Genomic DNA, 27,839 nt, shown 5'->3' on the forward strand with positions numbered 1-27,839 from the left:
ATGTTATTTATTAAAAATTAATAAACGGACAGCACTGCTATAATACTTGTATAACTTAAAGCCAAACCCTTTGTCCTCTCACATATTGACCCTCTCATATTACCAGCTTTGAGAAATTTTGTGACTGAGTTTTAGGGGTCAAAATCCACCAAGAGTAGTGGAAAAGCTCTTAGAAGATTTTAAAATTTCTGGTAATACCATAACAACCATCTTCTTATACTTTATCCACTATGTGTAACTTCTGTATCCAAATTTTTAAAACCAAAAGTATAGAAAAGCAATTCCACGTAAGTACCAACAAATTAAGTAAATTTTACTGTCCAGCCATTAGTACTGATCGCCTCTAGAGCACATAAAAACATAGGGACAGCATAAATATTTCCCTAGAGCTCAAAGAATGTATACACCATACCCAGATAATTTACAGTATAGTTAAAAAAACTTATTTTTGAGGAACAATATCAGAAGACACAACCAAATAAAATGCTAAAAGCTGCCCAAACATATACTACAAAAATAAATTGGTATATCAAATATATAATACCAACACAGTGGGTATGATTACACGTAGAAGGCACGATTCATGGAAGAAATAAAAATATACATGTATTAGAAGAATAAGAAAGATCTTTAAAAGTATAAACGAAGGAGACAAAATGGAGGAAGGACAAAATAGGACTAAGCACCCCAGCCAAAGAGAACACAACACTCTTTCTGAAAAAAAAAAAAAAAAAAAAAAAAAAAAAAAAAAGAGTAATAAGTGAATTCTGTTGACTAACACACGTATTTGAAAGGATTTAATTATCTATATTATGTGTACATAGTTCCACAATAATTTGATGTCACTTATAATAAAAAATGAATATATCAAAATATCAAAAGCCATAAAAATAAAAGGAAAATAACAGTCAAATCAGAAACCTAGTTATCGCTACATATAAGTATTAATAAGAATTCTAAGCTTCTTGGTTCTAAACTTTGTTTTCATTCTAAAAATGAAAATCTGATTAATTTTCATTAACAAAGTTTAGTTTGGGAGGTAAAACAATTATCTTAAACAACTAAATCAAAGAGGAATATACAAGAAGGATTTTGATGTAAGGTAATAAAAGACACCACCCATACTCCTAAGAAATTTTACAGTACTCATATTCACTGGAATGATAATATCTTGTGGTTAGAGTTGAAAGCTATTAAAATACTAAATTCTAGGGCGCCTGAGTGGCTCAGTGGGTTAAAGCCTCTGCCTTCAGCTCAGGTCATGCTCCCAGGGTCCTGGGATCAAGCCCTGCATTGGGCTCTCTGCTCAGTGGGGAGCCTGCTTCCCTTCCTCTCTCCCTGCCTGCCTCTGCCTACTTGTGATCTCTGTCAAATAAATAAATAAAATCTTTAAAAAAAAAAAAAAATAAACACTAAATTCTGTATTTGCAGGTAATACAAGGCTGCCCTTTTTTTGAAATGGGATAAACCAGTTTCTTTTCAACCAAATGGAACCATGCCAATGAAACTTTCAGATGAATAAGTTTGCAAAGATCATACTAAACAAAGCTGATTTTGGCTAGCTTTGGGAAAAGAAATGTTTTCTGTGGGTGTTTTATTCAGCTTACATTTTTCAACAAAATAATCAACATGATCCTTAAAACAAATTCTGAACTTACATGGCAACATAACCATAATTCACTCAAGGTGGTTTTCTAATTTTTTAAAAAATTTTATTTATTTTTTTAATTTCAGTGTTCAGAATTCATTGTTTATGCACCACACCCAGTGCTCCATGCAATACATGCCCTTCACAATACCCACCACCAAGCTTACCCAACCTCCACCCCACTCCCCTCCAAAACCCTCAAGTTAGGTCCTCAGATTCCACAGTCTCTCGTGGTTCTTAGATGTTTTAATTATTTTCTTTTTAAATTTTTTTAATTTTAATTTTAACTTTTTTACTTTTAAGTAGGCTCCACACCCAATGTGAGGCTTGAACTCAAAACCCTAAGATTAAGAGTCACATGGTCTACTGACTGAGCCAGCCAGGTGCCCCTCAGTTAAGGAGTTTTTATGGAAACCAATATTTACGCAGACTATACTTCTGGTGGTATAACTAGATATATGCATAGAACTTAGATCGAAATAATTATTCCTTGGTTTCTCAACTCCTTCACATAGGCTTTTAAAAGGAGCTTAATAGAACAAAGATTTAAATATTCCTCTCATTTATAGTTATAAACATGCTTATTATCCAACTAAATCGTAAGCTTTTGAAAAGGGTCAATATTTTGTTCATCTTAACATTCTCTGTACTGCACATCTTATCTTATAAATTAGGTGCTCATTATTTGGTGAAAGAATAAGTAGTAATAGTAGTAATAAGAGACTCTGATTGTTTTAAATATGAGTGTTGTGTGCATTTAACTGAAGAGATCCAAGAGCTTTAGGTACCAGTTATGCAGACTTTCATTTTTGCCTAAATGGATGGCTATTCTAACTTTTTTTTTTTAAAGATTTTATTTATTTATTTGACAGAGATCACAAGTAGGCAGAGAGGCAGGCAGAGAGAGAGAGAGGAGGAAGCAGGCTCCCCACCAAGCAGAGAGCCCGATGCGGGGCTCGATTACAGGGCCCTGGGATCATGACCTGAGCCGAAGGCAGAGGCTTTAACCCACTGAGCCACCCAGGAGCTCCTATTCTAGCTTTAGAAATAAGCAGCTAGCTAACAGATCTCTTGTCAAAGGTCAGAGATTCCCCTGAAATCTCAGAGTTCTATGCTACAGACAAAAGAAAAAGAATACTCAGAACAGTAGTATTTTTAAAGTTGAACTTACCAACTGACAACCTTGATTGTAAAAGTTATTTGGTATATGTCATATAAATGCAAGATTTTAAGCTGTCCCTCAACCTAAGGGCCCCCTGACTAAACAAAATACAAAATGAAACCTTCTAAGAATCTTAATTAAGTTACTGAATGCAGTTACTTATATTACTCATCTGAGTGCAAAGATTATCTATTAAAAAAAAAAGATGATATTGAGCTATTCATTCAAAATCTATTTAGCCAACAAGTTCAGCTCCTTGTTAAGAATGCTTAAGGAGTATGAGAGTAAAATCATGTCATTAGCATGGAAAACAGCAGCCTATCTTCATGCTACAGTGATGCTACGTCTCCAGTTAATCCAAAGACTGTATGAAGTGATTTGGATATAAGTTAAAAAGGAAAGAAAGCTAAAACACAACCTGTTATGTAAGTCTTATTTTATAACCCCATAACTATCAATTAGGTGTCCTGAAGTCGCTATGAGTAAAATATCTGAAGAATTTTACGTAGGACGATGCTAGAATATACAGCTTGACCAAGAGATAACTTCTATCTACAGAATCAAAAATGCAAAGAACAGGGGCGCCTGGGTGGCTCAGTGGGTTAAGCCGCTGCCTTCGGCTCAGGTCATGATCCCAGGTCCTGGGTTCGAGCCCCACATCGGGCTTTCTGCTCGGCAGGGAGCCTGCTTCCTCCTCTCTCTCTGCCTGCCTCTCTGCTTACTTGTGATTTCTCTCTGTCAAATAAATAAATAAAATCTTTAAAAAAAAATGCAAAGAACAGTTTTACACCATTCTTGATGACTTTTAGGTAATGTGAAACAGACTACAGAAGAGGCAAATAACGAAAGAGGAGTGTTTAAACCTACTTAAGCCATAAGCTAAATACCAACTCTAGTGAGTCAAATTTGAAGTTTATGGAAATGAAAAAGTGGTATTATTTTTTTCAGAATTATGAAAAACTAATGAACCCAAAATTTTAGGGAATTAGAGAGGTGCCCTTTAGAAAATACATTAAATTACTAATACTTGACATTTGTTCAGAAGGAATAATACATATGTAAGTAGAATAAACAGTATCACAGGGACTGGAAACACCATTTAGAATAGGATTTTTAAAAACTTAGTGGCAAACAGTATTTGTCAAGAAGTTTTTCAACTTAATTAATCAGGAGACTGAGATTACATAAGATTCCTGGGTCCCAGCTCTATTGGCTCTATCGTCTAAAAATAATCATTTTAAATTAAAAAAAAAATTAGAAGCCAATCACTGGTTTGGTATATAATGTTCCTAAGTCCCTAGGTTCTTCACTCAAAATGCTGTAGAGCCACCCACCCCCCACCAAAAGTAAAGTAGGCTTGAATGTACATTATAAAAGGGACTGCTATTCTATTTTAGCCAACAATGACTGAGCATGTTTACAGAAACTATTAAAATTTCTTCAACTGAGGGACGCCTGGGTGGCTCAGTTGGTTGAGCAGCTGCCTTCGGCTCAGGTCATGATCCCAGCGTCCTAGGATCAAGTCCCATATCAGGCTCCTTTCTCTGCAGGGAGCCTGCTTCTCCCTCTGCCACTCTGTCTGCCTGTGCTCTCTCTCTCTCTCTCTCTCTCTCTGACAAATAAATAAATAAAATCTTTAAAAAAAAAAAAATTTCTTCAACTGAGAGAAAATATGTGAATCAAAATTTTAACTAGCTGGTCATTAATTTGGTTATTTACAAAAGAGTTTTTACAGATAAGCTACAAAAAAGATACAATGTGTATACATGACTTCACTATAACTTTAATATATCTATGACATAAATTTACCTTTGGATACCATAAAAATGTCGACTAAGATTTTCTGCAAAGACAATATCTGAATTTTGAATTGTAGGTTCCATTGATGGTCCAGAACACTGAAAAGAGAGGTAATTTTTTAAATTTGAACTGAAACCCTTTTTCAATGTAACATAAATCAATGAGCAGGCTTTTAAGAAAAAAAAAATCAAACAAATGTTCTTCAAATTTGGAGGTGATTTATAAATTTATAAGTTTATACATTCAACCCTACAGTGGCCACCTAATCTGGAAACACAGGTAAATATATTAAAAATAGTTTACCAAGAATACATTACAATACATGAATAAAATATCTATGTTTCCAAATTTTGACTACCCTGTATAATGTAAGCTCCATGAGGTCAGGGACCTTAAAACTCATGTTCCCAGTTACATACCCATTGCCAAAAACAGTGCTTGGCATAAAGCTGATAATAAATATTTGAATAAATAAATGAATGACTTATTTATCTTCTTGCTATTATCAAATACCCACTGCCCATGATGGTAATTTACTAAGTAGTATCGTACTATTCTCAATAAGTTCGTGCCTTGAGTTCTCTTCCAACAGAATAGCTTACTCATTTGATGGGGCTGCAATTTATTTTTTCTATTGAAAAATAGTGGCATAATGAGATGCATTTTAAAGACTTCCTATTAGTATGTGTTAAAACAATGATATTCATATATACCTCAAAACTGTAATAAATGATCACCACTTAAAATATCTAAATACAGCAGTCTCCACTGATTTCACTTGGGCATTGATAAAAAACTTTTTACTCAAAAATATCCTACTCAGGCAGAAATAACAAAGAACACAATGAAAGCTGGTATCTGCTACCTCTGTAGCCCACTGGAAGTACTAATGTAAATTTAAAAAATCAAAGAGGAGACTTTCAGTTAATTATATTTATTTGCATTTCTCCAGCTAAATTTGAGGTTGTATGACTGTGAATCCTTTAGGGTAAACCTGATAAAAACCAACAAAACCCACTCACTAGACATTCAATTTATTCTTTCACTTACATGACAAAAGATTAGTACAGTCAAAGTTGATGGATTTATGATGCAATATTTAGAAAAAGCATTGGTTGGCGGGGGGACAGCCTTAACATTTTAATACTGACAGAAGGCAGAATAATTATTTGTTTTAATGACAGTTAAATACAACTAGTTAAGAGCAGGAGTTTTGAAAATTGGGAGAATCTGTGTTGAAACTCCAAATCTATTTACTAACTGTGGAACTTGGAGCAAGTTACTTAAGCTTTCTGAGCCTCAGTTTCCTCATATGTATAATGGATTTCTAATAAGTATCTCACAGAGTAGAAAAGATTAAATGAATTAATAAATATAAAACATAAAACATCACTGGAACACAGAAAGTAGAATTCAATAAATGGTAAAAAAACTATTATTATTAGATTATTATTTAATAGGGCCCCTGTCAGAATAAAACATAATACAGAACCGAATCTGCAGTAATGGTTCTTAATTTTATACCAGTGCTGATTCCAACATAGTCTCTTATATACCAAAATTTAGAAAGATTTTGTTTCAATAGTCACAATTTAGTCATTAAATGACTTCAATTAAAATAAAGGAAAAATACATTTTCCTTCAATTAAAAAAAGTACATACTTAAAATTATTATTTTCTTTTATGTAAAACTTACCATGACAACACCACCAACGTATTCAAAAGCACAATGAGCTATACAGCCATACTGAATAGTATAGCCAATAAGTCGAAAGGTTTTTCCCAGAACACCACGAAGCATAGTTCTATGCAGACTCTGCCACCACTGGCCTGATGGTAAATTTCAAAAAGTTTCATAATCAATACTATTTAAAACACGAAACAACTCAACTGTAAAATATTTACAATCACCCAGAATGTAGTAAATGCCTAATGCAGTTTGGTGCAGAAAAGCAAGAGCTTATTTTCATTTGTCCTAACAATATTTTAAATGGCAAATTAAAACCACTTAATACTTTGATCTACTGAATAGAGATTATATTCAGATAATACAACTGGGTTTACATATAAATTAGATAACTAGTAAACTCTGATTTTATCTGTCTCCTTTCATGCTTTGATTTTTTTCTTGGTATTAATATAAATACCTAAGAAAAGATATTAACTCTTTCAAAGTACTAATAATAGTTTTTCATACTGTTGCCTGCTATACTTTATCAGCTCTTGCCATAATATAATACGACATGAAAGAGAAAGCACTAGAATAGGTATATGGAAATTCAAGTAGTAAACTGATACTTTCATTAACTTTCGTGATCTTCAATGACTTACGTAACCTCTCTTGGCCTGGAAATAATATCTTATAGAATGATTCTGAGAATAAAATCCATTAACATGTCAAAGTGCTTTATAAATTACACAGTTACATTCAGTTGTCAGCTATTGATTATTGATACAATAATAAGCACATGAATACTATGAAATAATATAAAGAACTATATAGATTTTTTTAAAAGCTCCATAAATAGTTAATATTATTCATCTAAAATATTCCTACGAATCTGTCCTTTCCTTTCCATTTACCTGTTACAACTGTGTTTCAAGAATTTCTCAACTAATAGCCTAAGGTATAGGCCTAGACTACTATGCACTGTTCTCAGATTAAATTTACTGAAACAAATCAGTAATAATAACATATAACATTGCTCAATACTTGCTATATGTCAGGCTTTACAAATTAACCTCTGCAGATATTATTACCATCCTCATTTTACAGATAAGGAAAAGGAGGCTAAGAATAGTAAACTTATGTACTCAACATCACAAAGTTGGAAAATGATGGAGTCAAGAACTTAATCATTATGTTAAACTGACTTCTGTATTAATTACTCTCCTGCTCCCATAACCTCAATGGCTCTCTCCTAGATGAAGTACAGATTACTTCGACTCATTTTCAGGGTCCATGACAGATGGCCCCCATCCCATCCTCGTTTCCAGCCTGATCTTCCCTGATACTCCTACATGATCTGACCAGTCAATAATATTGGTTTGTTCTTCAAGTAAACAAGTGCCAGGGAACACTTATGTCAACACCCATGCCTGGAATATTCTTCATGATATCCTTCATCTATCTAATTAGTAACTCTTCTCCAAATGCTCTCAAGAGGCAAGATTTTCTTTCTCTTCTCGGTTCCCATGGGTCTTTTTTTTTTTTTTTTTTTTTTTAATATATGGCATTGAGAGCACTTTTTCTGAAGTTTATCTGCCTGAATTTGGAAGCTGGCTCCACCATTTTAGCTGTATGACCTCCAGGAAGTTATTATGCTTCAGTAAGTCTCAATGTCTTTATCTGTAAAATGGACTTAATACCTATCTAAGAGAGTTAGTGAGGATTATATGCAATTAGACATGTAATCCTTGTTGCAGAGTATTTCGATAAATGCTAGTTGCTGTATTATTCACTTGGCAATCCACATATGCTCTATAGCCTCTTAACATTAGTTGCATTTTCAATTATCTAAGTTTCTTGCTAACTGATCTTCAAATAATAGAATTTTATAGCCTACAGCTCAGGACTATATCTTTTATTTGTGTTATATTACTTATTAGTGTTCATTCATCTATTAAACATTTACTATATCTCCTCCTCTAACAAGTCTTCCTTGGCACCCTCCCACGAAATGTTACCTATGCTTTGTGTCACTCACCTTCCCTAGGCATACACTGATTAAAATGTTTACCACACTATATTGTTTATATTTTTTCCCTTATTACACTACATTTGTTTATATGTCTGTGGGCAATGACTGTGCTAATCATGTTTGAATCCATTGGGCCTACCAAAGAAGACAGTAAACAGAAGGCTTATCTGAGGAAATTAATGAATAAATTTTGAACCCAGTCTCCTATTACCTTCCATATCTTCATTATTATAGAATGGTTATAATATTCAAAATGATGAGAAGACCGCTGGAGATTTTAATGAAGAGACATGTTAATGTCATATTCACTGACAAAAGAAATTTTCAGTAACATCTTAATAAGTCTTCTTATTAAATCATTCAGGTAATATGGAAAAATAACTTCTCTCATCCAGAGGGAGGAATAAGAAATTTGGTTTAGTTATAACTGTTGTACTTTAAAAATTAGTTAACTCTCAGAGCTCAAAAAATAAGAAGTGCCATTTAAAAATAAAAACACTTTATAACTGAAACTATTAATTCAAACAGACTCTTTTTTTTTTTTTTAAAGATTTTATTTATTTATTTGACATATAGAGATCACAAGCAGGCAAAGAGGCAGGCAGAGAGAAAGGAGGAAGCAGGCTCCCCACTGAGCAGAAAACCTGATGCTGGGCTCGATCCCAGGACGCCGAGATCACGACCTGAGCCAAAGATAGAGGCTTAACCCACTGAGCCACCCAGGCGCCCCTCAAACAGACTCTTAAGAGGAGAAATGAAACAATAATAGAGTAAATTTTATATTAAGTTAATAAAGTTAATTAGGTTGCCTAAGAACTACTTTGCTCTAACTATAAAATTAGGGAAAGTGGGATAAGTCTTACAGCTTCGCTCTGAAAATGTGATCCATGATAATAAATCCTAAAAAGTTGTGAGATGGATATTAAATTTTAAAACTAAAATAAAAATGGGCTTAGCTGATATTAGAGAGGAGATATATTAAATAAGAGGAAACATATGGCTCTTGCCAAGAAACAATTGCTAGCATTGATGAAAGATGAAATTAGAAGGTAAATCACTTAGCAATCTACCAAAATTTAAAACATTTGGATTATGCAATAGAATCCACTTGGTTAAAAAACATACTCAAAAATACAAAGATGCCGTAACTATACAGTGGTTCTGAATCACTGAGAAGGCTTGTTATTAACTCCCATTCAGTAGTAACTGGGGCCATAAAGCCTTTTTTTTTTTTTTTAATCATACAGACAATGCCCAACTCTAAATACAATGCTTGTAATGAAATGGTCTCATAAAATAATAAAATTAATAGATGAGAGTGATCAGAAGAAAGAGGTTAACAGACACTGTTTACACTGTTTCTTCCCAATAGATATTGGCAACAGGATGGAGTGTGAAGTAGCTAAAATTACTTCAGATATTAGTCTCTTAAGGGGGAAAAGAGAGCTATGAAGCTATTTAGAGCGAAATCTGATAGACTATTTGTATTTTAAAAGTGCATTGAGAAGCACTGTTGACAAATACTGAAATTGAGAATAAGAACTCATGAATTTTTTTCTTTTTAAGAGTAATCTCAGAGTGGAAAGTAGCATTCATATAAAACACAAATAAGCCACACACTGCTGGCATGCAGTAGCCTTACTAGGAGAAAAGATTAAGACAGAGGTTCTAAACCTCTGGTTTACACAGTTATTTCAAAGGTCCATGAATCTATATGTGCATACATGTACCAGATAACTTCTGCTGTCCCCTTCAGATTTCTCTCCACCCTTCTTCATACTACTCTCTGCCCTAGGAAAACTGACCGAGATGAAATACATCAAGGCACTCCTATACCCTCAGGAAGTCAGAGGAAGGAAGAGTTATGTATTTTCCTGGTGTCTTACCTGTGGACTCTTCTTAGGCTCACTATGTCTTTGGAACAAAGGCAGTCTCCTATGTAGTAATCACTCTTCTAGGTTCCTATAACCCTTCCTTCCCCTGGTCCCTTCATGCTTAGGAGTGAAAACAGACTTACTGATGCTGGATCCTGTTAACACCAACCTTGGTGATTCTCCAGTATCTTGCACACACCTCTGTAATTAGTTTCTGTAAATAAACCTTCCTTAAATTATCCTACTTTGAGTATGTCAGCTGTTTCCCATAGGCACCCTGATGATATAATATACCACTTGCTAAAGAAATAATTCATCATGTAGAAGTTTACAATATTTGATATTAATGAAGTAATACTCATAAATAGGCATTTGAAACACTGCTGATGGTTATGCAGAACAGACAACCCCTAAGAAGAGGAATGTGGCTATTGTAATAACATATATTTTACTCTCTGACCCAACCATCCCCACTTTTAGGAATTATCCAAAAAAATACAGCTCCAAGATTCAAACATCACGTGCACAAGATTCCTTATATTAGCATTATCTGAAATAGCAAAATCAGAAGCAAGTCAAATACACATCCATTGAAAGCAGGTTAACAAAATTACAGTATATCTACACAGAGGAGTTTTATAAACCCATGGGGGGGAAAAAATCTATGACCTGATATGAAATGATTTCTAGGTAAACTAGCTAAAAAAAAAAAAAAAAAAGTATATGTAGTGACTTAACAGTTCTGGAAAAAAGGGAAGAGAATACTTTTAAATTTTTTTTTTCATAAAGAAAATAACCAGGGGCACCTGCGTGGCTCAGTCAGTTAAGTGTCAGCCTTCTGCTCAGTTCATGATCCCAGGGTCCTGGAACTGAGCCCAGCAGGGAGTCTGCTTTCCCCCATTCCCTCCCACCTCCACTCTCTCTTTTTCTCTCAAAAAATAAAAATCTTTAAAAAAGGAAACCAGAAAATAATGAAAACGGCTACATTTATAAAGGGAGTAGGTGGGAATAGTGTGAAAGGGATACGGATAAATATACTTCTGTGTATAGTTCTGAGTCAAATGCTTTACACAGCCAAAAAAAAAATAGAAGTAAACAAACAAAGATTTAAAATGGGAATTTTAAAATTGAAAATAAGAAAAATAAGCCTATCTGTATACTCAAAATGCCAACACTACCAAACAGAAGAAGTAATTCAAGTATTTTTGAACACCGTATAGAAAGATAGAGTCTAAGGTAAAAAAAAAAAATTGCAAATGAAATCTCAAACTTCTCTTAGTAGGTTTATTGTTCTTTTATGTGTATTTCAGATAATACAAATGAGTAAGCATTAAACTACTGGAAGCAAGATTCTTAATGTTAGAGAGAAAGAAACTAGAAATACAGAATGAGAGGTTAAGGATGAGTTGGAGGTATCAGAAACAAACTGAGGGCTGCTGGAGGGTGGTCAGGGAGGGACAGAGTGGCTGGGTTATGGACATGGGGAAGATACGTGCTATGGTGAATGTTGTGAACTGTGTAAGGCTGATGATTCACAGACCTGTACCCCTGAAGCAAATAATACATTATATGTTAATAAAATAAATAAAAGAACATTAAAAAAATTTACTTAATAAATATGTGTGTGTGTGTGTATTTGTCTGTCTGTCTGTCTGCCTATATTAAATCTCATTCTAGCTCTGACCACTGAACAGAAGCAATGACCCTGCAGTAGTAAGAGCACACTTAGCACTCAGATTTTTGGGTTCCAAACATCATTCCCCAATAGGAGAAATCGTTTATGGCAAAACAATCTTGTGTCAGAAAGCAAGTATGTGCTCTAAGACAAATGCAGACATAGGAACCATTTTAAAAGGTCTCCTACTGGCCAAATGTGGGATTTAAAAAAATTAATAAAAGTAATAGATAATACATTAGATATAAAACAAAATCTGAGTACATACTGATTTTTTTAAAAAGATGTATCTGTTGGAGACAGGAAGAATTCTTTATCAAAAAATGCCAGCTAATAAATACAGAGGGAAAAATAAAACTACTACCAATGTAGTAACTGATTCAGGCAAGAGTCATTAATAGATGCTAAAAATTACTGCGTAAAATGTTGTTGGTAAACAGGATATGTGCAAAGTATTAAAGTAAATAACTTATTATTTAAGCAAAATACCTTTACATGAAGAGATCTGGCAAACATTATCTTAACCAAATGAGCAAATCTAGCTGCATACAAACTGATATGATGTAGCTTCCTGACATGATCCAATGACAAGTACATCATCTGTGTATTATTCCTTAAAACGTGTAACCTAAGTCTAATTATGAATAATGAGACACATCCATTCCATACATCCCTGTGGTCATTCTACATGACAACTTGAACACTTAAAAAATTTTAAGTTTAATGAAAGAAAAAAAATTATAAAACTGTGATTTTAATTACAAAAAAAATAAAAGGACATGATGATTAAATACAGTATGAAATCCTTAATTGGACCCTGGAGTGAAAATTAAAAAGGCAATAAGAGATATTATGTGGATAATGGAAAATTTGAACACGGTTTATAAATCAAATATGTTGTTCCAACATTACATTTTTAAAAAGATTTATTTATTTATTTTACAGAGAGAAGGAGCACGAGCTGGAGGGGCAGACAGAGAGGGAGAGAGAATCTCAAGTAGACTTCATGCTGAGTGTGGAGCCTGACATGGGGCTCAATCCCAAAACCTTGAGATCATGACCTGAGCTGAAACCAAGTGTCACACACTCAACCAATTGTCCTACATAGGCATCCCACAGTGTTAAATTTCTTAACAGTATCACGACTGTGCAGGAGAACAATCTTGTTCATAGGAGAGAAATACTGATTTAGAGAAGAATGTCCTGTCTGCAATTTTCTTTCATATAGTTTACTTCTACTACTGAGAGAAATGGTAGATGTAGATAGAGAAGTTTATACACAGACACATGTCTATACAGACATAAACAAATATTCACATACAGATGTATATGTAGAGAACAATAAGAACAGAGAAAACTAATGTAGCAAAATGTTCATTGTAAATCCGGATGGGGTGTAAACAAATATGTATAGCACTATTTTTTTTCAATTTTATTATAGAACATAACTTTTCAAAAAGAAGCACTTGCAGGGGAAAAAGGTATTCACATAGTCATTCAGTCACTCAATCATTCAACAAATATTTATTGAGCTTTTACTATACGCCAGATACTGCATTCAGCTCTGGAAATGTAAAACTGAACATGACACCTGTCCTTATAGAGCTTACAGTTTATTGGGACAGATGTCACAAACATACAAACTAAAGAAATAAACACTAAAAGTATATTACTTTCCAAAAGGAAAAATTAGGATAAAGCGATAAAGACTGATGGGTGGGGCATATTTTCTTTAGGATGAATCAGAAAAGATTTCTCCAAGGGAATACCATTGAAGTTATGGTCTGAAAGGCAAGAAAATTACAATTATGGAGGGGATGGGAAGAACCTTATGGGCAGAAGAAACAGCATGCATATGCTTTAGGAACTAAAAGAAGGGTGGAGTCCTATATGAAGGACATAAAATGAGACTAAAGAGATAGGCAAGATTATTCAAAGTCTTGTAGAATTTTGGATTTTATTCTAAGAGTAATGGGAAACAACTGAAAGATCTTCAGTAAACAGGAGAGTAACATGACTTGATTTTCAATTTAATATCACTCTCCTTGTTATACAAAAAGAGGACTGGAATGGTGCTGAAATAAAAATGCTGGCAGGTCAGTTGGGCTGGACTCACTACGGTGATGGCAGTGGAAATGGAGAGAAATGAATGGATTTGAGAAATTTAGCAGGCAAAATAAACAGCAAGGAAAAGGAAATAATCAGGATGACTCTCAAGTTTCTGGACTGAGTGGGTAAATAGAGATCTATGCACATGGTTTTGTTCATACCCATATTTGGAACAGAAAACAGGCCAGTTTTGGTCATGTTAAATTTGATATATTCATGATATATTCAAGTGGATGTGTATGAGACTGGAGCTCTGGAGCTCAAAGTGAGTTTTATACATGACAGGTCTTAAAAAATTAATCCCTATCTCAGTGAGGATTTTATTCTATTGCAAACAAGAGAAAACTAGAATAACAGTAATTTAAACAAGGAAGATATTTCTTTTCTTTTTTTTTTTTTTTTAAAGATTTTATTTATTTATTTGACAGAGATCACAAGTAGGCAGAGAGGCAGGCAGAGAGAGAGAGAGAGGGAAGCAGGCTCCCTGCTGAGCAGAGAGCCCGATGTGGGACTCGATCCCAGGACCCTGAGATCATGACTTGAGCCAAAGGCAGCGGCTTAACCCACTGAGCCACCCAGGTGCCCCGGAAGATATTTATTTTCTAACAACATTAGCTGTTACATCCAAGTTATAAGCAGAAAAAATTATTAAGAGTTTACTTTCTACTAAGTTTTTGTCTTTTTATCTAGGAAAAAAACACCTTCGTTCCATATACATCTAACTAGCTAAAACTATGTTAATTAAGGGGTGCTAGGAGAGAATATTGTTACTTTCTTTATAAGTGTTATGGCACTATTTTACCCTTAAAAATCATCTGGGCACTACGTAAAAAAAATGAAAACTTCTTAAAAAGTATGAAAGGGAGATGCAGAAAAGGAAACAACATAAACAGTCAATTCTTCGGAAAAGTCTGGCTTTTCAGGAAAGCTCAAAAGTAGAGCAGGGTTTTTGGTCTTCAGCAATATTAACACTTGGGGCCACACAAGTCTTTGTCGCAGGCAGCTATCTTATATATTGTAGGATTTTAGTAACTGGCCTCTAGGTACCAGCAGTATCCCCTTCCCCAGTTATGACAATCTAAACCATTTCCAGACATTGCCAAATGTTCCCTGGGATGCAAAACCACTGTCAGTTGAGAACCACTTCAGTAGAATAATAGAAAGAATATGGTACTGAACAGGTTTTTTTTTAAACATAGAAACACAGTGGCATGCTTTGAGAGCCAAAGGTAAGAATCCCACAGGGAGAGAGGCTAATGATGAGGAGCAATCACTGATGAGAGAGGGGAAAAGGATGGGGAAATAGATGACTGAACACTGAAGAATGGAGGCAAGAGGAAGACTTCAACCAGTTTTGACACAGTAGTTTGTACCAGATTACACTGCTTGGTGAAAACAAGAAAACAATTACAAAATTTGTATAAATATATAAAATAGCTATTTAGATGCATTAGGCAGCAATCTAGGCAGAATGTGAGGGGCTAGGATCTATGAAAGAAGGGAAGAACATAAGGTAAGCTCCACATTCACTTGGCCTTTTCTCTGAGAGTACTGGCCAATTCACACAGCACAGGAAAATAAGAATTTTAGGAGAAAGTGGCAGTCCCACTTAGCCAAGACAGAGGTTGGAATCTGTGGTTATCAAAGAAGATATCATGTGAGGGTCAAGCTGCAAACAGGAAGAGGCCACAAGTCTGCATTCAGTCTCTCCATGAGGTACTAGCCAACTCCTAAACTGCCAACTGAGCAGTGTGTGACTCCCAGAATATCACCAGAAAGCAGTAGATAAAAAGGCTAGAAGCTTAAGCAAAGATGTCAGCAACCACAGAAAATCACACAATGTGAGGGAGATAGGGGCTGGACTTCAAGACCCTCCAAGGTCACCCATCTTTGTTAGGACTACAGTAAGGTTACCACTGGGAGTGAGGTCAAAACTGACACAAATCAGCCTTAACAAAAAAATATAACCAGCCCTAGACAGGATTAAAGCAACTCATTCCTACACTATCTACCTGCTGGGGAAAAACGAAACAAAACTAAAACCCTTAATTTTCATAGAAAGAACACAACATTATTTAGAACTCCTAAAGTATTTTTTATAACCTTGGAGTAGAAAGGTCTTCTAAAAAAATTGGTATAATTCATATACCTTTAAATTCACTCTTTTAAGGTCTGAAATTCAGTAGTTTTAGTATATCCACGAGGTTTTTAGTATATCCACCGCCATTACCTAATTCCAGAACATTTTTATAGTCTCAAACAAAAAATAAACAAAAAACCCTACATCCATTAGCAGTCACTCTCCATTCCTTCTCCCCTTTCTTTTAGCTCCTGGCAACCACGTGTCTATGGATTTGCTCATTCTACACATTTTATACAAATGGAATCATACAATATGTGAATTTTTTTTATTGGCTTCTTCTACTTGGCACGTTTCCAAGGTTCATACTTGTAACATGCATCAGCAAGCACAACATTCCTTTTTATGACTGAATAATATCCCAATGCATGGATACATCATTTTTCTGCATCCACTCATCAGCTGATGGACATTTGGGTTGTTTTTAACTTTCTGAAGAACTGCCAAACTGTTTTCCAAAGTGGTTGCACCATTTTATATCATAGCAATGGATAAGGGTTCCAATTTCCCCACATTATTAGCAATACCACTTGTTATTGTCCACATTTTGATTAGAGCCAACCTAGTGAGGGTGAAGTGGTATCTCATTGTGGCTTTGACTGGCATTTCCCTAATAACCAATGATGTTGAGCAGCTTTCCCATGTGCTTATTGGTCATTTATATATCTTCCTTGGAGAAATATCTATTCAATCCCCTGACAGTTTTTTTTTTTTAAATTGGGTTATCATAATTTTTCACTTAATTCAATAAATGATTATTAAGCATGCTATAAAATATGACCAAGTGACTTTTTTCAATCAAAGCACGTTATGAAACAGAAAAAAATGGCTGAAATTCCAACAGAAAAAAACAGGTGATTCAGATATTGATATTAATAAATAGACAAAAATAACTATGACTAACATTCTAAAAAAATGGGGGAAAGGCTGATAAAGCTGAGCAGAGAATAAAACTATTAAAAAATCAAATGAAAATTCTACATAAGATAAAACCACAGACTAAATTAAAATTTAAAATTCATTACATTTATTAGCAGATTGGACTCAGCTTAACAGAAGTAAACTTGAGGGTAGGTTGGGAGACAGTAATCAGACTGAAGCACAGAAAGGAAAACTGGTAGACAATATAGGAAACAAGTATAATCATGGATCCAAAGAAAAAGAGAATAGGACAGAAGCAATATTTTGAAGAAATACTGGTACAGAGCTTTCCAAAACTGATAAAAGATGTTAACTTACAAATTCAAGAAACTTAGCAAATCTTAAACAATATAAATCAAAAGAAACAAACAAATACATCCAGGTACAGTACAGTAAAACTACTCAAAATTAAGACACTGAGAAGGCAAAACTGTGAAGAGAGTAAAAAGACTAATGGTTGCCAGGGATTGGAGAAGGTATGAATAGACAAAGAACAGAGGACTTTTAGGGCTGTGAAAACTTTATGGTACTATAATGATGGATACAAGTCATTATACTTTTGTCCAAGGACAAAGAATATACAACACCAAGAATAAACTGTAACGTAAACTATGACCTTTGAGTGATTATGATGTGTCAATGTAGGTTCATCAATTATAACAAATATACCACTTTGGAGAGGGATACTGATAATGGGCACGGTCATGCATGTGTTGGGACAGAGAGTAAATGGAAAATCTCTGTACCTTCCCCTCAATTTGGCTGTAAATCTTAAACTGCTCTAAGAAAAAAAGACTTAAAAACAAGACAATGAAAAAAGTTTAAAAGTGGTCAGAAATAGGGGCGCCTGGGTGGCTCAGTGGGTTAAAGCCTCTGCCTTCAGTTCAGGTCATGATCCCAGGGACCTGGGATCGAGCCCCGCATCGGGCTCTCTGCTTGGCAGGGAGCCTGCTTCCTCCTCTCTCTCTGCCTGCCTCTCTGCCTACTTGTGATCTCTGTCAAATAAATAAATAAAATCTTAAAAAAAAAAAGTGGTCAGAAATAGAGATTACTTTATTTTCAATATTTTCAAATGACTAATTCTGACTATTCAACAAAATGGCTAAATTTTTATAAGAAAAATGGAAACCAGAGAAAAAAATACAGTGTCATCTTTCAAGTGCTGAAAAGTACCCATCTGTCAGTCTATAGTTGGTGAAAAATCCCTTAAAAGCTAAAGTAAAATAAAAACATTTTCAGAGGGGCACCTGGGTGGCTCAGTGGGTTAAGCCTCTGCCTTCGGCTCAGGTCATGGTCTCAGGGTCTTGGGATCGAGCCCTGCATCAAGCTCTCTGCTCATTGAGGAGTCTGTGTCCCCCTCTCTCTGCCTACTTGTGATCTCTGTCTGTCAAATAAATAAATAATCTTTAAAAAAAATTTTTCAGAAAACAAGTTTTGAGAAAATTTTTACCAGTACACCTATAATAAAATATATACTAAGGATGTAATTCAGTTAAAGTATTATTTATACCAACAACAGCACAAAAAGTAGAAGGGAGTTAATGAGATTAAACTAGTAAGTTTTTGCACAGTTCTCAAAATGTTAAAGTGGTATTTAAGTTAATCAATAAAAAGCCAAAAATGCATGTTATTATATAAAAAAACAAAAACAGAAGGATTATATAACTAATAATCTAATAGAAAAAAAAAGATTTTAGTGAGGGAAAATACTATGATTACAAAAGAAGACAAGAAAGGAGAAATTTAAAAAAAATTACAAAAATACAAAACTAATGGAAAGATGGTAGACTTAATTCAAAACTAGTGTCCATTAAATCTAAAAGAATAAGCCATTGAAAAGATGAAGATTGTCAGATTAGATTTTTTAAAAAGCCACATTTCCTAGTCATAAACATTATATAATAGGTAACAGAAATAATGAAAGTAAAAGAAATTCACACAGACTAACAATTTACTTATATCAATAAATGAGCAAACAGGCTCTAAGGTAGTACTAAAGACAAAAATAAATATTTCCTAAGAATAAAAGGATTTTAAAAATTCAGAGGACTAAAAAATCATTCTATATTCTCTGAAATATTTAACAGAAGACTTAAACTAGAATTCAATAACAAAAAGGTAATTCAACATTTGCAAATGCAAATTAAAGAACATACACCTTTAAGAGTTCCAATTTTCTTCTGAACAATAAGGAAAATATGATACATCAAAAGTTGTGGGAGCCACCTACAGCAATAAGAAGAAAATTTATAGATTTTAATGAATAAAATAAAAAAGAATAAAAATTAATGACCTAAGCTTTTACCTCAGAAAGACAGAAAAAGAGGCACAGATTAAAACCAGAAACTATAGGGGTGCCTGGGTGGCTCAGTGGGTTAAGCCGCTGCCTTCGGCTCAGGTCATGATCTCAGGGTCCTGGGATCGAGTCCCGCATCGGGCTCTCTGCTCAGCAAGGAGCCTGCTTCCCTCTCTCTCTCTCTCTCTCTCTCTCTCTCTCTGCCTGCTTCCCCGTCTACTTGTGATCTCTCTCTGTCAAATAAATAAATAAAATCTTAAAAAAAAAAAAAAACCAGAAACTATAGAGAAGGAAATAATAACACAATCATTGATATAAAAAAGCAAACATGCAATAGCAAAAATCAATATAACCAAAAGCTGGTTGATTTCTAAAATTAGTAAAACTAATAAACCATAGCAAGCCTTGATCTGATCAAAGAAAAAACAAAGTGAGTAAGAACCCAAATTATCAGTATAAGGATTAAAAAAGGAGTCAACACTAGAGATCTGACAAACATAAAGATCACAGAAGAATGTTATTAAAAAACTTTAGCTTAATAATTCTAACAGTTTTATAAACCTTCCCAAGACTGAAAGAAGAAATTAAAAATCTGGATAGTCCTACGAGCTATACAAACAATTTAATTTGTGATTAAAAATATTCCCACAAAGAAAAATTCAGGCCCAGATGGCCTCACTGATAAATTCCTCCAAACATTTAAGGAAGAAATAACATCAATCATAAACTCTATAAATGAACAAATAATGAAGGAATACTTCCCATCTGGTTTTATGCAGTCAGTATAACCTTGATAACAAAACTTGACAAGGGCATAACAAAAGCAAAATTACAAAACAAATTCTCTCACTGACATAAATACAAAAAAATCCTAAACAAAAATCAGCAAACTGAAAACAATGGTATATTAAAAAAGAACATGAGCAAATGGATTTATTCCAAGGATAAAAAGTTGGCATAACATTTTTTTAAGGGGGAAAGGTGATTGAGAGAGGGAGAGAGAGAATCCCAAGCAGGCTCCATGCCTAGTGCGAAGCCCAACACTTAAGCGACTGAGCCACCCAGGTACCCCAGCATAACATTTTAAAATCAATTATTTATTCATAGAATAAAAAGAAAAAAATCATGTGGCCGCCCATGCTCATGCAGTAAAGGCATCTGATAACATTCAACACTTCTTTTGATAAACCTAGGAATAGAAGGGAACCTCTTTTAAACTGTAAGGATTACTGGGGTGCCTGGGTGGCTCAGTGGGTTGAGCCTCTGCCTTTGGCTCAGGTCATCATCTTGCGGTCCTGAGATTGGGCCCCATGTTGGGCTCTCTGCTCGGCGGGGAGCCTGCTTCCCCCTCTCTCTCTTCGTGCCTCTCTGCCTGCTTGTGATCTCTCTCACTGTCAAATAAATGAAAAAATCTTTGAAAAAAAATTTTTTTAAAAAATTAAAAACAAAAACTATAAGAATTATCTACAATAACAAATAAAGAACAATAACCAAGTCTTCGAGCCCCCAGCATATTAATGGTGAACTAATGACATGACAATTCACTGAAAAAGACATAAAACCTGGAAAGGAAGAAGTTAAAAGATCATCACTAACAAATAGGATTTCTCTACATAGAAAAAGAATAAACATATGCATTAGCAGGGTCTCTTGATATAAAATCAGTATGCAAAAAATCACTGAATTTCCACGTACTAGCAAAAACCAACTAGAAAACAGAATTTTAAAATACCATAAATGACTTACTTAAAAAATAATAAAAACCATATATAGCAATACTAAAAAGCTCCAAATACTTACGACAAAGTCAAAGGAAACATGTAAGACCTTTAAAATGCTGAGAGAAAATAAAGAAGACCTAAACAATACAAAGAAACACTATAGAGATTTGAAGCATTTCCAGCGTTATCAATTCTCCCTCAAATTGGTCTATATATTTAATATAATTCCAGTGGAGTACTTTTTTCCAGTAGAAAATGGCATACTCACTTAAGATACATACAGAGAAAAGCAAAAGACCTAGATTGGCCAAGGCAAACATTAAAAAGAATGAAACTGGAGAAGCTTACTTCAAATATCAAGATTCATAATAAGTTTACAGTAAGAGAATTTTATATGTGGTATATCTAGACAAATGGATGAGTGGAATTAAGAAACAGAGCTACACTTACATGGTTTCCTGATTTACAACAAAGGTTTTAGTACGGTCCAGTGGGAAAAGGATGGTCTTTTTCATAATTGGTGCTAGGTCAATGAGACACATATTGGAGGAAAAAACAAACCTTGACCCTTAACCTCATCAAGTACAAAAATTAATTTGAGAGAGATTACAGAAAAACTTATGAATGGTAAAGTAATAACACTTTTAGCAGAAAATGGAGATTACCTTCAATACTTTTGGGTAAGGCTAAAACACCAACCCTAAAAGACTAGTGGTCAATCTGATTTTGCTAAAGTTAAAAACTTCTATACATTAAAAAAAAATTTTTTTAAAAAGGCTAAAAAACCCCCCAAAACCAGGGAGCAAATATTTCTATCTGTATAGAAAGATATAGTGATCTCTAGATATATGTCTGGAAAAGGAATATCCAGAGTACACAGAAAATTCCAACAAATCATTTAAAAAAAGACAAAACAACCTAACAAAAATGAAGTAACAAACACGAAGATTTCACAGAAGAGGCTATCCAGTTGGCTGATAAAAAATGGAACTGCAGATTACAAGAGATGTTACCATAAAACCATCACAGTGGATAAAATTACAAAGGTAATACGAAACGCTGAAAAAGATATGGAGCACCTAGAATCATCATTGCTGGTGAAAGAATAAATTTATACAACTAATTTGGAAAACTGTTTGGCAGTTCTAATATGACCCACAGAAGGAGATGCTTATAATCACTAAATGTCACATATAAGAATTTTCATAGCAGCTTTATTCATAATATCCCGAAACTATAAACAACCCAAATACTTAGTATTAGGACAATGAATAAATTTTGGTATATTCCTACAACCGGGACACTACACAGCAATGAAAAGGAATAAAATACTCTTACATGCAACAACATGAATCAATTTCACAGATATAATGTTAGTGAAAAAGACAAACACAAAAGATGTATGACTCCATACATGTTATATGATTCCATTTATATTACTCACTTCTATGAAGGTCAAATATAAACAAAACTAATCAGTGAGGAGAGGTCAGAAAAGTCATTAAATTTGTAGGGCAGATATTTGAGTCCAAGTAGTGGTTACACAGGTGTCTGTGGGTATGTGTGTAGAAACATGTCACATGGTAGGCCCACATGCACTTATGTGCATGTGTATGTATCAATCAATGAATCAAGGCCAGAAAGAGTGGGATCAAACAAAAATAGATAGGCTTTTTACAGAAGTTGGGACAGTTTTCCAACATAATAAGGAAAAAAGATGGGTTCAGAAACTGGTAGCTTTGTCAGTTTGATGGTAGAAAGATGAGGGAGCTATTGCTCCAGGTTTTTATTTTCTCAGTCTCATGAGTTGAGGTCATGCAGAAGCAGAAATTGGGAACTATCAGAATAAAGCAAGCTGATACACTGAAAATTGGTTACAGATGTTATTAGTACCCTGTTGCTGCTGGATATACTACAAAGTTGTAGTAATCAAAACTGTATGGTACTGGCACAAAAACAGACACACAACATCAATGGAACAGAACAGAGAGGCCAGAAATAAATCCACAATTACATGGTCAATTAATCTATGACAAAGAAGGAAAGAATATACAATGGGGGAAAGACATTCTCTTCAGTAAGTGTCGTGAAAACTGGATAGCTACATGCAAGAGAACAAAACTGGGCCACTTTCTTACACCATACACAAAAATAGACTCAAATGGATTAAAGGCCTAAATTTAGAACCAAAACCCAAAACTCCTAAAAGAAAATACAGGCAGCAATCCCCTCGATATCAGTCTTAACAATATTTTCTGCATCTGTCTCCTCAGGCAAGGGAAACAGTTAAGGGAAAACCATCAACAAAATGAAAAGGCAATATACTAAATGGGAGAAGATAATTTGCAAATGATATATCTAAAAAAGGATTAATATCCAAAATATATAGACAACTCATATAACCCAGTACCAAAAACAAATTTTTAAATCCCATAAATAATCCAATTACAAAATGGACAGAGGACCTGAGTAGACATTTTTCCAAAGAAGACATACGCATGGCCAACAGACACATGACAAGAAGCTCAACACTACTAATCATCAGGGAAATGCAAATCAAAACCATGAGCTATCACCTGACACCAGTCAGAATGGCTATATCAAAAAGGTAAGAAAGAACAAATGTTCACCAGGATATGGAGAAAAGGAAGCCCTTATGCACTGTTGGTGGGAATGTAAACTGGTGCAGCAACTATGGAAAACAGTATGGAGGGTCCTCAAAAGATTAAAAATAGAAATACCATGTAACCCAGTAATTCTACTTCTGGATATTCATGCAAAGGAAACAAAAACACTAATTCAAAAAGATATATGCATCTTTTCGGGAGAAAAAGCAAAGTATCAATGTTAATTGGGATGACCAATTTATAGAAATTCATTCATTTTAAAGTATAAGCAGCCAAAGAAGTGTTAAAATCATAACATTTTTTGTTTTGTTAAGAACAGTTAGTGAACATATTAACATTTAAAGAAATGTTCACATTAATCAAAAGGGAAGAGAGAGAAGTACATGTGAAGAAGAAAACTCCTGACATTAGTTTTACTACATTTACCCTCATTTGGACAAGAATGACATTCCTGAGACTGCCTGTGATTTCTCAAATTCAAGAATATCTACACAAGATACTTTTTTCCCCCAAATAATGATTATATATAAAATAACCAAAAGATATACATCCATTTCAGAACCTGCATGGAAGTTATTTATTTATTTTTTTATTTGATGGAGAGAGAGAGATCACAAGCAGGCAGAGAGGCAGGCAGAGAGAGAGGGGGAGAAGCAGGCTCCCTGCTGAGCAGAGAGCCCGATGCGGGGCTCGATCCCAGGACCCTGAGATCATGACCTGAGCCGAAGGCAGAGGCTTAACCCACTGAGCCACCCAGGCGCCCCGCATGGAAGTTATTGTGACAAGAAGAGAACAGACTCATCAAGATGGGGATGGGGAGTGGCATACTGCTCAAGAGCTAAATAATTCACTCACACAGCAGCCTCTTCATCAAAGTAATTCAAATTCTTGCCATTTCAAAATCACCTTCAGGGCTGCTCATGAATTGTTCAAATCTATAATGTTAAATCTACTGTAAGACTTGTACAGAGGGTACTTTTCCTAGAACTAGAAATTAAGGAGTTCTGATCCCCATAATCTATGAAGATTTTATTTAAACCCTTTTTTTTTTTTTTTAAATGCACTTCCAGAGGAAATAACTGCCCTCACTTTAAAGTTTAAAGTATTCACTGCTTTGGGGCGCCTGGGTGGCTCAGTGGGGTAAGCCTCTGCCTTCGGCTCAGGTCGTGATCTCAGGTCCCGGGATCGAGCCCCATATCAGGCTCTCTGCTCAGCAGGGAGCCTGCTTCCCTCTCTCTCTCTGCCTGCCTCTCCGCCTACTTGTGATCTCTCTCTTTCTGTCAAATAAATAAATAAAATCTTTAAATAAATAAATAAAAATAAAGTATTCACTGCTTTAAATATGACCTGAGAACCTAATTCAAAATGCAAATTCACAGACTCCCATCATAGAGCTAATAATAAGAATTTGTGGGAGCGAGACTACAGAATCTAGTTTTAATAGGTTCCCAGGAAGGAAGACCCATAAAGGACTTTGTGCTGTCACTTGAGCCACTGAGACATACTTGACATTTTCAGAGATTTGAGAAAATTTAACCAATCATCATTATTAAACTGAATCTTAACTTTGGGAGAACTCTCAATTTCACCTTCAAATAAACTGTATCATTCTAACATTTCAATGATTTTTAAAAACCCAGTGTTGTTTTCTGAAGTTCACTTTTTATATACATCCAAATACCAAAACTCATTTTATATTTATAAATTATAGGCAGTTAACACTTTTCATACAAATAAGAGCTTCCAAAGAGTGAAATACCAAAACCATCAAATTCACTCACCAATAATCCCCCAATGATTATATAAGATCCATCTATTTCAGAATATACAAATTGTATGTGCAATAGCTGAAGGGTGTTCATTCAGATGGAAGAATAGCATTTAGCTTTATCATAGGCTAGCTGTCACTGTGCCAGTCTACAGTTCATGTATGGTCCTTTAGAGAGACACTAAGTCTCATAAATTGTCAGAAAAGAAAAAAAAAAAAAAGAGGCTCAAAATCTCTTATATAACCAAGAATTCCTATGATTCCCATCTTGCTTTTGTTAAACCTGACTTACTCTTCTAGAAATTCTTATCATTTCTCTCAGTCTATATCCCTTTCTCTGATCTCTAAAATCACCTCCCTTAACTTTTATGACGTCATTAGTCACCTTTGCCAATAAATTTAGTATTTGTATATTTTAGTATTCATCAAAGATGAATCAGATTTCTCATAAGTTACCAAGAAATATGAAATTTGGGTGATCTTGAATCTACCTGAAAATTAATGTGTACCACTGAGAAGACCTTATATGTTTACAGTGAATTTAATTAAGATGAGTTTACTTGGGGCTTTCCAAAGTAAATAACCATCTCTAATCAAATAAGAATGCCTAGGATGGAAAAAGAAGAAAATATTAACTCTCAGAGCCATTCAATAAATGGCTGAATAAAAAGCAGAAAAGTAGATACAGACTATGTTTAATAAAAGCTTTGAGACAAACTTTGTTTTGAAAGGAAAGCTACTTTTAAAAAATAATTATAAAGTACTATTAACTACCATAAAAAGTTACCCTGAGAAAACACAATACCTGGCAAGATAATTTGAAATTACATATAAACCAAAAATTTTATATTTAAAATATAAGTCTAAATGAACATCTTTTCAACCAGTAAAAATACAAACAGAAGGCTAAAGAAGTCCTTTACCAAACTAACATAATACCATTCAGTAAAAATATTGTTAAGCTTTCTCACCCATTCATTCAAAATGTGACAATAAATGAAGAAACACATTTTGGAATACAATATCTTAGAACCAGTTAAAACAAAATCCACTAATAATGACAAGTTTGTTAGGTAGGTTTCCAAAGATCTCTACATAAATTTCTTACATTTATTGATTTTTCTGATAAAGATCTCCTATGAAGAAGAATAAAATGTACTCTATGTAAACAGAGGCTACAAATAAATCAATGCATTGTGTATCATAGATGATTATATTTTAATAATTCTTACAATTCCAATAATTATTTTATTCACCTATATCTAGTTAAAATTCTGAAGTTTAAAAACACTAATGTTAAGGCCTTATAATCCACTTTTTAAATATAAAGCTACTAAGCAAAAAACAACAACAAGATAAAAATCAAGTTCTATGAATAAATATTTTAAAAGTAAGTACTCTAGGATCATAACACTGACAACACTAATTATCTTTTCTACTCTTGGCAGTTACGTTGTATACTGTTTGGGTGACTGATGGGATAATTTCACTTCATTTTCTTTCAGTTTATTCTGGACCATGTAGGGGAAGAATATTAAAATAATTAACACCTCTAAACAAAGTACTTGATAAATTTTTTTAGATTAAATAAGATGCTTAAAAAAACCCCTCAATTAGCTAATACATAACTCTAGAGCAAATAACAAATAACTAAACCTCTACCCGTTAAAGGAAAACTTTAAGAATATCTGATTTTAAAAAATGTCATTCAGTATTAAGTATTTTAGGACTTTTATATATTAAGATCATAATCGTTCACAAAAAAGCTCTTTTCATCAGTTTGAGCTAGCATTATCTTAATTATCAAAAATATAAATGTCTGTATATTTTTGTATCATTAAAGATTTTACTAAAAACATTTAATCAGCAGACATCAAAGCGGTGAGAAACAGGTAAAATGTATGATAAAACAAGTTATTTCAATTCCTTACACCTATAGACATTTTGATTAATTTATTGATAATGGCCATATAGCTGAAAGAAAACTGAAGTATTTAAATTAACATTTAATCTCAAATATAAATCTTTACCAAGAGCAAATACATTGTCACTCAACTTGTAAAAGTATAAAAAAATTAATAATCAACTTTTTTATTTGAACATTTTAATAAATTTTAAGTTATACATATAGTTTATGTATGTCTTACCTAATCTATAGGTCAAATAGCTTATAAGGCAGCTACATATTAAAAATAATTAATAAGAAGCATCTTCTTTGCCTTGATCACCTGATTTTTTGTTGTTGTTGTTTATAAAATTAATCACAGTTAGCAGGGTAGAAATCGCTTTGAGCTTCATGAATGACATCCAAGAGATGGGAAAGGATTAGTTCTCAGTTGCTGCCAGTTATAGCGCCAGGTGGCTTTTTCTGCAGTGAAGGTGTTACCGATAATCCCA

At 34.0% G+C, this 27,839-nt stretch overlaps 1 protein-coding gene across 5 annotated transcripts in view; it reads right to left on the reverse strand.

Moving 5' to 3' along the window:
* IMMP1L (inner mitochondrial membrane peptidase subunit 1) overlaps window positions 1-27,839 on the reverse strand; it is a 91,512-nt gene that overhangs the window by 23,663 nt on the left and 40,010 nt on the right. For all 5 annotated transcript variants that reach the window (XM_047690791.1, XM_047690795.1, XM_047690794.1 and 2 more), the window contains 2 exons: window positions 6,307-6,440; window positions 4,620-4,708 (listed from right to left, as the gene is read on the reverse strand). In XM_047690791.1, coding sequence (XP_047546747.1) covers window positions 4,620-4,708; window positions 6,307-6,440 — 223 coding nt within the window. The remainder of the gene's footprint in view (window positions 1-4,619; window positions 4,709-6,306; window positions 6,441-27,839) is intronic.

This window comes from Lutra lutra, chromosome 10 (assembly GCF_902655055.1).
Source record: "Lutra lutra chromosome 10, mLutLut1.2, whole genome shotgun sequence".
Classification (NCBI taxonomy): domain Eukaryota; kingdom Metazoa; phylum Chordata; class Mammalia; order Carnivora; family Mustelidae; genus Lutra; species Lutra lutra.